The sequence below is a fragment of the Mercenaria mercenaria genome, chromosome 12 (genome assembly GCF_021730395.1).
Source record: "Mercenaria mercenaria strain notata chromosome 12, MADL_Memer_1, whole genome shotgun sequence".
NCBI lineage: Eukaryota > Metazoa > Mollusca > Bivalvia > Venerida > Veneridae > Mercenaria > Mercenaria mercenaria.
Genome location: NC_069372.1, coordinates 38157501 through 38169430, shown reverse-complemented (window position 1 = coordinate 38169430; position 11930 = coordinate 38157501). Strand labels below are relative to the sequence as shown.

The following is an 11930-nucleotide window of genomic DNA, read 5'->3' as shown; positions in this document are numbered from 1 at the left end:
TCGCGAGTAAAAGGCCTTCATGCAAAAAGTTAACGTTGGCCCCTATGACCTTGACCTTTGACCTGGTGACCCCAAAGTCAGTATGGGTGGTATACTCAATAAGTACTACCAGCTTGTGAAGTTTGAAGGTCCTGGGTGCAGTGGTTCGCGAGTAAATTGCCTTCATGCAAAAAGTTAACGTTGGCCCCTGTGACCTTGACCTTTGACCTGGTGACCCCAAAGTCAGTAGGGGTGGTATACACAATAAGTACTGTCACCGTGTGAAGTTTGAAGGTCCTGGGTGCAGTGGTTTGCGAGTAAAGTGCCTTCATGTAGAAAGTTAACGTTGTGACGAACGGACTAACGAACGAACGAACGGACGGACAGTTGAAAACTAATATACCTCCCTTCGGGGGCATAAAAATGGTCTCTGTAGTATAGACAAGCTTTTCCCTTGATTTGACCTAGTGTCTTAGTTTCTGACCCCACGTGACCAAAGTTTAAAATCATCCGAGACTTCATTAAAACAAACATCCTTACCAAGTTTTACAAACATAGAATCAAAAATGTGCCCATAGGGTGTAAAAAAGCTTATTCTTTGATTTGACCTGGTGACCTAGTTTTTGACCCCACATGACCAACATCAAAATTCATTTGATATTTCATGCAGACAAATATTCTGACCAAGTTTTATGTATTATGTATTTCAAACGAAAAATGCAGCCCTTATCGCTTGCACAATAATAGGTGACCTAGTTTTTGATCCCAGATGATCCAGATTCAAACTGAAGATCATCATTTTGACCAAGTTTCATGAAGATAGGCTCATAAACGTGGCCTCTGGAGTGTTATCAGGCTTTTCTTTTGATTTGACTGGATGACCTAGTTTTTGACCTCACATGACCCAGATTCAAATCCGACCTAGAAATCATCAAGACAACTAGTCTGACCAAGTTTCATAAAGATTGAGTTACAACTGTGGCCTGTAGATTATTCACAAGCTTTTCCATTATTTGACCTGGTTATTTTTTGATCCCTAATGACCAAGATTTGAGCTTGACCTAGAGATCACCAGGACAATCATTCTGACCAAGTTTCATAAAATTTGAGTCACAGATGTGGCCGCTAGAATGTTAACAAACTTTTCCTTTGATTTGACCTAGTGATCTAGTTTTTGACCCCATATGACCCAGTTTCAAACTTGACCTAGAGGTCATCAAGACAAACATTCTGACCAATTCACAGGAGTTTCAAACTTAAATTGTGGTCTTTAGAGTGTTAAAAAGCTTTCCTTTTGATCTGACCTACTGACCTAGTTTTTCACCCAACTTTGCCCAGTTTCAAACTTGGCCTAGAGATCATCAAGACTAACATTCTTACCAAGCTACATAAAGATCGAGTCACAACTGTGGCCTCTACAGTGTTAACAAGCATTTTCTTTGATTCAACCGGGTGACCTAGTTTTTGACCCTGCATGACCCAGATTTGAACCTGACTTAGAGATCATCAAAGCAACCATTCTGACAAAGTTTCATAAAGATTGAGTCACAACTGTGACCTCTAGGATGTTCACAAACTTTTCCTTTGATCTGGCCAAGTGACCTAGTTTTTGACCCCACATGACCCAGATTCGAATTTAACCTAGAAATCATCAAGACAAACATTCTGAATTAGTTTCAAAGATTGAGTCACAACAGTAACTGTGACCTCTACAGTGTCCACAAGCTTTTCCTATGATATGGTCTAGTGACCTAGTTTTTGACCCCACATGACCCAGTTTCGAACTTGACCTAGAGATCATCAAGACAAACATTCTGACCAAGTTTCTTAAAGATTTGGTCAAAAGTGTGGCCTCTAGAGTGTTCACAAGGCAAATTATGACAGACGATTCACACTGGACAATGATTGGTCACAATACCTCACCTAGAGCACTTCATGCTCAAGTGAGCTTATAATTCCTTGTGAAAATTTTAATTTTACAATACTGCAAACACAACGTTTTTTTAAGAACGAGAAATGGCGATTGAGGCAGAAAAACCGATTGATAAAAGGTTATATCTGTTACATAGAGGATATTACACGAGTGTCTTTTCATATTTAATTTATTAAATGAGTTGAATAAAATAATACAAGAGATCACAGAGTGATCTTGGCGCCCACCAATGTGCCATTTTTGAGTGTTCCAAATTTCAAGACTTATTGACTAGCTCAAGGTCAAATTTCATTTCTGTACACAACACTGTGCATGTGGTTCAAATTCGAAAGCTGTAGCTTGAGAAATGTGAAAGTAGGTCACTAGATCAATTTCAAGGACAAAGTTCTTTGTACACAAAACTATGCATGTGCATCAAGTTTGAAGGCTGTAGTTTGAGAAATTTGAAAGTAGGTCACTAGGTCAATCTTAAGGTCAAAGTTTATTTCGGTACACAAAACTATGCAAGTGGTCCAAATTTGAAGGCTGTAGCTTGAGAAATGTGGAAGTAGGTCACTAGGTCAAAATCAAGGTCAAATTACACTTCAGAACACAAATCTATGCATGTGGTCCAAATTTAAAGCCTGTACCTTCAAAAATGTGAAAGTAGGTCACTAGGTCAATGTCAAGGTCAAAGTTTGCTTCGGTACAAAATCCTATGCATGTGGTCTAAATTTGAAGCCTGTAGCTACAGAAATGTGAAAGTAGGTCACTAGGCCAATCTTAAGGTCAAAGTTCATTTCGGTACACAAAACTATGCAAGTGGTCCAAATTTGAAGGCTGTAGCTCGAGAAATGTGAAAGTAGGTCACTAGGTCAAAATCAAGGTCAAATTTTATTTCGGAACACAGAACTTTGCATGTGGTCCAAATTTGAAGCCTGTACCTTCAAAAATGTGAAAGTAGGTCACTAGGTCAATGTAAAGGTCAAAGTTTGTTTCGGTACACAAAACTATGCATGTGGTCCAAATTTGAAGGCTGTAGCTTGAGAAATGTGAAAGTAGGTCACTAGGTCAAAATCAAGGTCCAATTTCATTTCGGAACACGAAACTACGCATGTGGTCCAAATTTGAAGCCTGTACCTTCAAAAATGTGAAAGTAGGTCACTAGGTCAATGTCAAGGTCAAAGTTTTTTTCAGTGCACAAAACTATGCATGTGGTCCAAATTTGAAGGCTGTAGCTACAGAAATGTGAAAGTAGGTCACTAGGTCAAAATCAAGGTCAACTCATGTAAGGTTCATCTTGCCACTCAAAACCATACATGTGGTCTAAATTTGAATGTTGTAGGTTATTGACAAGAAGATTTTAAAAGCTTTTCCCTATATAAGTCTATATGAACCATGTGGCCCCCAGGGCGGGGCCATATTTGACCCTAGGGGGATAATTTGAACAAACTTGGTAGAGAACCACTCGATGCTACATTACAAATGCCAAAGCTCTAGGCTTTGTGGTTTGGACAAGAAGATTTTCAAAGTTTTTCCCTATATGTCTATGTAAACCATGTGACCCCCGGGGCAGGGCCATATTTGACCCTAGGGGGATAATTTGAACAATCTTAGTAGAAGACCACTAGATAATGTCACATACAATATATCAAAGCCCTAGGCCCTGTGGTTTTGAACAAGAGGTTTTTCAAAGTTTTCCCTATATAAGTTTATATAAACCATGTGACCCCTGGGGCGGGGCCATATTAGACCCCAGGGAAATAATTTGAGTAATCTTGGTAGAGGACCACTAGATGATACTTCATACCAAATATCAAAGTCCTAGGCTGTGTGGTTTTGGACAAGAAGATTTTCAAAGTTTTTCCCTATATAAATCTATGTAAATTATAGAAATAAACAAAGGGCCATAACTCACTAAAAATTGTTGAACCAGTCTGATTTTCAGGGGGACACAACTAGGGTACCAATATATCATTCTGACAAAGTTTGGTCAAAATCCCCCTGGTAGTTTCTGAGGAGATGTGATAACGAGAAATTGTACACGGACGGAAGGACGACGGACCACGGACGCAGTGATTTGAACAGCCCACCATCTGATGATGGTGGGCTAAAAATGCGAGGCTCTGCCGAGCATTTTATCAATTTTATTCAACTCGTTTACTAAATTCAATGTGGAAAGTCACAAATGTAATATTCTTTATATTACATGTTAGCCTTTCCTGTCGAAACATCAAAAATTCTTCTTTCTTTTACTATAATAAAAAGTCAATTTGACCAACATCTCATATACTATAAATGACGTCGACGTCAAAGCTTTACTACACTAGTGTATTATCATTTTTATTTAATGGCTTTATTACTCTCCCGCGACATCAAACGTGATAAAACCCAGTTTTAATGTCTGAAGATTTAACAACATAACACAGAAATATGATTTATGCACTGATTTAGTGTTAGTGTGAGCATAAAACACAAATGGTAAATAAGAATGTTCAGATCTATTATCATCCTAACAATTTCAATGTATTATATAAATGCATGTATATTGTAAATTAAACATTATCTGCTTATGAATATCAACAAATATTCTATAAATAGCAGTGACTGAAAGAAAACAAGAACTGTCAGAGGAGAGGATAAGAAGAAAATGGTCAAGACAAATTTATACTTTGGAATTCGCAAAGTAAATATAAAAGTTATAAATAAAACAACAAGAAAATAATGGAATGGATATTAATCATACTACTCTATTAAAGAAATTTCTGCAATGTGATTACAAAGAAGTATAGTAATACAACTGTATAATTAAAAAAAGATTTTCATTCCATTGTGTATACAGTTGGGTTTCTTTCACACAAACTCGAATAATTCGAACACCACCCTTTGCTCGAACTGATCTTCAGGTCCTGGCAAAATCCCTACATAAAGCATTTTGTTTGATGGCACGACCTTCTGGTAACTCGCACAAATTTTACTGGTCTTGTTGAGTCTGAGTGAACAAAGTTCAACTGAAGAACAATACATTGATGAAAACAAAATGTTATTGTACAGTGTACAGTAAAACACTGGTCACTCAAAGTCTCACAGGGATGAGCAAACTGCTAGAGTTCTCCAGGTTTTTGAGCAATCCCAACTTAAAATGCATCAGGATAATGTTAAGGGACAATACAAAATTACTTGAGTCCTGGAACACTCGAACTTGCCATGTTCGAGCAGGCTGTGTTTCACTGTAGTGAGCAACATGATGTATGGGTATAATGGAACTAGTTCCGAAGTAACATAATTTAGTACGAATTACTTCATTTACAAATATTATTCTACAAGGAAGTGCAAGTATAGCTATAAATAATGTTAACATAATTCCAAGTATTGTTTACTAATAACCTGATGCAAATACAGTATGCTACCATACAATACATTTACAGTTGAATCCAGCATAACAAAATACTTTATACTAGTTGAAGGATCAACATAATTCTAAAGGCAGGAAACTAAGTAACAGCACGTCTTTATCTACAGTTCAAGGGAAATAACCCTAAATTTAAGCTGATTTAATACAAGGTCATGCATTGACAAACCATTTATGACACACAGAGAATTTTCAAAACTAAGCCCCTACTGAATAAGATATTGCAGTTTGAGATTTAAGGTGAAGACTGCTAGTGGAGGTGGCCTTTTCAGTGTTTATGAAATCATCTAGATGCTGCTTATTTATGTAACAAATACCTTCCAAGTTGCTAAATTTCAACAAGAACACCACAATGCAAAGCAATATACGACCAAAGGTATGACCTTTGACCCCTAAGTGTGACTTTGACCTTGAAGCCAGCCATCCGAAACATGCACTTTGCACCTCGTCTTGATGTGGTGGACTTTTGTGCCAAGTACTTTTAAAATCCTTCAAGCAGTTCAACAGTTACAAAGCGGACACAAAACAAAGTCATACGACCTTTATTTCCTAAGTGTGATCTTGACCTTGAAGCGAGCCATCCAAAATATGCGCTCTGCACGTCGTCTCGATGCGGTGAACATTTGTGTCAAGTTTCTTTGAAATCCTTCAAGGGGTTCAAGAGTTGCAGAGTGGACATGAAATTGCTAACAGACAGATGGACGGACAGATGAACACCAGCGTCTTAACATAATAATATTATGTCCCTTGGTGTGTATAAAAACTGTAAATTGGAAGTGAAATATAGAATTTATGAAAATGCATTGCCCAAATACATTTAAATTTCATAGAATTAAAATATTTACAAATGTAGGAACTAAGCTTATATATCAAACAGTTAACCCATTTGACAAGTATTGTATAACATATATATTATGCAATTATAATGTTAATCTTTTAGGCATGTTTCTTTTTATTATTTAAATAAAATAGATCTTTTTGGCTGTATCATTTATCGCTAAGTGAATATCATGGCACAGTACTATGGAATGTTAGGAAAAATCTCTATGACTTATTAAACTAAATTAATCACAATGTCACAAAGAGAAAAAACACAAAATTATATTAAGTTCTGAATTTTCCCTTCCGCATTATTCATGGTAACATTTTTTTCAGTAATAAAAACAATGATAACAAGAGTTCCCATCCTTACAACAAACCCTCTCTCTTTAAACACGAAAGGTCTATATATAAACAAACAGCACTTATAATTTAGTGGAAGTCATTTATAATAAACTATTTACAAAATAAATATGTTTGTGGCAAAAATATAAAACTTTAAAATTTAAAATGGAATGGTGGCTCTGGACAACCCTTTACTAACAGCTCGGAATGTGTATACTACCGACTTCAAAAAGGCACAAATTAAAAATTCAACAGTACACTAACTGGCATTAATAAAACTGAAACAAAATACATTTCTTCTGCTTAACAAAATTGTTTATCATTTTTTCAAAATGAGCACCCATGTCTGCATCAAAATATGCCAGAAGAAGCAATGTGTCTATTAAGTTTGAGGATCATGTAGGTCAAAGTGTTTTGAAATTACTGCGTGGAAACAAAACTGCTAACAGACAGACAGACAACCAGCAAAATGACATAGCACAGCCATCTGACAACCTAACATGTCAGTCATGAAAAGATGATTTTATATAGCATAAACAATGTTAGTTAATACCTATAAAAATATTAATCAAATAATAAATACAAATATTAACGGACACAATTAACTTTTCTTTTACTTCAAGCAAACTGTTTCAAGTAATTCTTCTATATGAGAGACTGGAAGTCATGACATAACATCAAGCAAATGACCCTATCCTTCCTATTTACAATTTTTCTTAGTACATACTAAACATTTAATCAAATTCTACACTGTTGAAAATGTACTGACCTGAATGTGCTGAACTAAATATCTATCATAATACTTAACTGAGAAATTGTTGAAAAAGACGTTAAACCTGAACACACCCACACACACACCCACTTAAAAGGTGAATTGAGGTATCCGTAAAAACACATATTTTTGCTGGTTATTAAGTCACAAAGACACAGGTTTGGTCATATGGAAACTTCCTTGCTGTAATATGGCAGAGGATGACCCCAGGTGACCCTCAAGGCATTGTTTCAGCTACCAGCAGGTACCAGGAGGCACCTGGATTAAACCATAGACTTTCAACTAAATGTACCATCACTGATCAAATGCAACTATAAGAAATGTAACATTTACCAAATATAACAGTTATTTAATGTAACACTTTTCAAATGTTACATTAATTAGTTTCACAACTAATCAAAATTAACATTTACAAGTAAGAACCCTAACTAAATGCCACTTACTAAATGTAACATTATGAAATGCACAATAATCAAATGTAACATTAATTAATAGGAAATCCTAATAAATGTAACATTTATTAAATGTAAAACTTACTAAAATGTAACAGTCATGAACACTAACTAAATGTAATAAAAACATTCAAAATGTTACATTAATAAATTGTAACACTTTCCAAAAGTAACATTTAGTATTTAGAAGACTAAGTAAATGTGACATTGACCATCAAAACTAACACTAACTACATGTTACATTACTGACAATGTAACACACAATACATAAAGTCTTCACTGAATAAACAAGAAAAATAATTTCTTTGTTTAAATGAGTTGAGAAATCTCCAGGACAGTTTTCCTACAAGCACTTTTATCGAAGCAGGATCTCAGGTGTAACAGGGCATGGGTAATACTGTAGATGTAACTGAACTTAGTACATTGTATTTGTCGCAGATCATATGTTTTAGTCATCAGGCTGAAAATATAAACAAAGAAGGATCTCAAACAAGGATCTCGACAAAGATCTCAGATAAGGTACTGTAAAAGCACATATTTTTACTGGGTCAAAATTTCACGAATTTGAAATTTTGAGTATGTTTGCGAGGTTTAATATTCACGGAATTGTATAAATGGTATCATACTTGAATTTGAATTCTAATATGACTAACAATGCTTTAATTATCACAACGATATTATGTTGACGTCATGTCAAAGTGATATTTAGCGTCATGTACGCATCAAGAAATAGCGCTTTCAAATTTCACTAAATATTTTACTTAATAACATATTTTAAACAAAATGTCACATTGCACAAATGTGTTGATTAATTTACAAACATACTGAGTTAGTTATTCGCTTTGCTGAATAATTCGCAATAATTTTCGCCCGAACTGAACTCTGCCACAAGACGTATTACCATTTCCGGCCCTGGCGTGTATAAACAAAGACCTACTATTGGCACCAAGCTTGCGCGAAGAAACAGTTCCATCATATTTGATATAAATTTTACAATAAAGAACATATTAGAATCGAAATAATTCATAGCAAAACAGTGCTTTATCACTATTTATACACTCGGGCGGTTATACGGCGTCCGAAATATAACCGCCCATCGTGTATAAATAGTGATCAAGCACTGTTTTGCTATAAATTATTTCTCAATTATACTAATAGTGAATATTTACGTGAGGATTAATTTTCGCGAGATGTAGGGCCTTGCGAAAATTAAACCTTTGCGAAAATTTCTGCTTTTACAGTATTCCCAAATAAAGGAACAATTAACAACAGAATCATAACTGACCTCATTCCTGTAAAACCGCATATATCTTTAATAATTATTTTTTCAAATGCTTATACCCAAATATATAGCAATATGTGTAAAAACCATCTACAAAGATACATTTGAGCCACGCCATGAGAAAACCAAAATACTGCGTTTGCGACCGGCATGGATCCAGACCAGCCTGCGCATCTGCGAAGTCTGGTCAGGATCCATGCTGTTCGCTTTCAAAGCCTATTACAACTAGAGAAACCATTAGCAAACAGCATGGATCCTGACCAGACTGTGCAGATGGGCAGGCTGGTCTGGATCCATGCTGGTCGCAAACGTACTATGTTGGTTTTCTCATGGTGCGGCTCAATTGGTTATCTTGAGATTTAGCTTAAGATCTGTTTCATTTCTATAACCTTCGTGCACAACTACTTTTCAATATCTTTATTAAATAAATCTAGAATTACAGTAGACAACAAATATCAAAATACTAACCATAAGCTCATAAGTACATTGTGTAAAAGTAATCTTAACGAAAAAGGTGTAATTCAACTTGAAATTAAAAGTCAGTTTCTAAATGATATCATTAAAGCTTGGTGCAAGATAAATTATACAAATGAATTGGGAAACTTGACGGAACATGTTATTTGGAACAACAGCAAGATAAAACACAATGGTAAAACACCTAGCAATATAACATGAATAAATAAAAACATCATAAACATTTCTGATTTATATGACAAGCACAATAAGAAATTTAAGACTTTTACACAAATAATGGATCAATAAAACATCGATAAAAAGGAATATCTGTATTACCATAAATTAATTGCATCTATCAAAAAAAAAATTGATTCAAGAGAAAATAAACAATTATGAGTTGAATATCTTTAACCTTTAGCATGCTAGATAAATTGTCGTCTGCTGGAAATGTCGTCTGCTAAAATTGTAAAGTTCATTCAATTTGCTCCAAAATTGGAAGAAATATTGTCAGAGTAGCAAACAGCTTGGAACCTGATCAGACGCCGATTTAATCGGCGTCTGATCTGGTTCCAAGCTGTTTGCAAAGGCTGTTAAATTCGCCTGCAGCAGGCTAAGGGTTAAAAGTAATAAGAACTGCAAATTCAAACAATGTAAGTAAATTGCTAACAAATATTTAGATTACGCCAAACCAAAACCAGAAAATGAGAAATATCAAAATAAGTGGGAGTTATGTTTGCAACATCCTCTAAACTGGAAAAGAATTAACATATTACCATTCATTTGTTGTAAGGACACTGAACTTCAAAACTTTCAATTTATTTTTTTACATAGAAATTTAGCAACAAATTCTTTCTAATACAAATGTAAGTTGTCGGAGTCAAACTTATGTTCATTTTGTTCTTGTGCAATAGAAAATATTGATCACCTAGTTTGGGAATGTCAATATGTGCAACACTACTGAAACCAAGTGTTTCATTTTATCAATAGTAAAAATTTTGATGTTAAAATGGAAAAGTCTACAGCCTTTATGTGTTTGACAGATGACAGAAAAATATCATATATTCTTATGCTTGCAAAATATCAAATCTATAAAATTAAATTCAAGGAAATAACACCAATTTTTGAACTCTTTAAAATTAAATTTAACAACCGAATTAAGCTAGAACAAATGATTGCGTTAAAAAACAACAAGTTAGAGATATTTAATCAAATTTGGCATAGCTTTTGGATTAAACAGACGAGGGAAACTGCTGCAACCAAACACTCTTTCCCCTGACTTTTCTTCTTATTTTTTTTTTACTTTTCAAAAATGATTTCAGTCTATTTTTTTCTTCATATTTTTTTAGATTAGAAAATAGGGTCCTGAAATTGTAAAGTTAAAACATTACGATTATTATTGAGAATTTAAAACATGTGTATGTCCCAGTTTTAGTGTCTTCTTGAACAATTTTTAAACTGTATAAGCCATGGTGTCCATTAAAAGCAGTGAGCACAATGCACAAATTAATAGTGCTGCCTCACTGGAATATCACACCGTAAAACACATGACACAGCATTCCCACTGACTTTTTGAAAAGTGGGTACATGTACCCACATTCTTTAGAAAATGTGGGTACATGATAAAAAAGTTGGGTACAAACCATACAAATTGAAAAAAATGTTCCAACTGAAAGAAAATTATAAAGAAGTATATGGGAAGTGACACTTTTATTCAGCCTGTGTTAACTTAATGACAGTGGTTTGTTTTACACATGCACCATAGGGATACAGCTAAAAGTCACTTCTCCTTATAGAAAAGTGGAGAGACTTCTAGTTGAAAAATAGAAATTTATGAACATCATTTCTAACTCAGTATACACCCCCCTCCCCCACCACACACACCCAGCAAGCTTGTGAAGCAGTTTAAAAAGATGGCTATAATTTTCTTGTTTCAATATGGCTAAAAACTATTGATGTGACCATTCATTTTCTTAGATAATCATTTTCCATGCAAAGAGTTTTTCTTTATTCCATAGTTCTGAATAAAAAAAACGTTTTCAAAAATTCAAGCAGACGCTGATAAGTACCACCCACCGAGTTTTTATAACATTTTTTGCTGCTATATCTTGCTGCAACATTATAGCAACAAAAAAAAATGTTATAAAATAAAAACTCGGCAGGTAATACTTATTTAGCATGAACAGTATCAGACTTGAATAAAAATGAAAAATTGCCCGATGAAAGTCAGTCCGCAACCGGTCATTTTGTAAATATTAATAAACAAGCAGCTTGAGAGTCTTTCTTTTACAATGGAGACCAAATAATTGTGTAGTGGACGCCAGCTGACCACTTAATTATTCAACAACTTGTTGAAAAAACGTCCAAAATCGTTGTTTTTGCACTCGCACATGTTGACAATTATCGGAAAGTGTCAAAGATGCAACTGCGTCGTTGATTGGCTGAATACTATCACGTCTAGTTTTACAAATTATTTGATTTGTCACAGTTCTCGCGAAAATCTC

General features: G+C 34.7%; 1 protein-coding gene across 5 annotated transcripts in view; it reads right to left on the bottom strand.

The window, feature by feature from the left end:
* Positions 1-4323: 4323 nt before the first annotated feature.
* The window catches only part of LOC123535480 (rabphilin-3A-like), a 122630-nt gene continuing 115023 nt past the window's right edge, over positions 4324-11930 (bottom strand). For all 5 annotated transcript variants that reach the window (XM_053519729.1, XM_053519728.1, XM_053519732.1 and 2 more), the window contains one exon: positions 4324-8151. In XM_053519729.1, the coding sequence (XP_053375704.1) occupies positions 8140-8151 (12 nt within the window). In that variant the 3' untranslated portion in view covers positions 4324-8139. The remainder of the gene's footprint in view (positions 8152-11930) is intronic.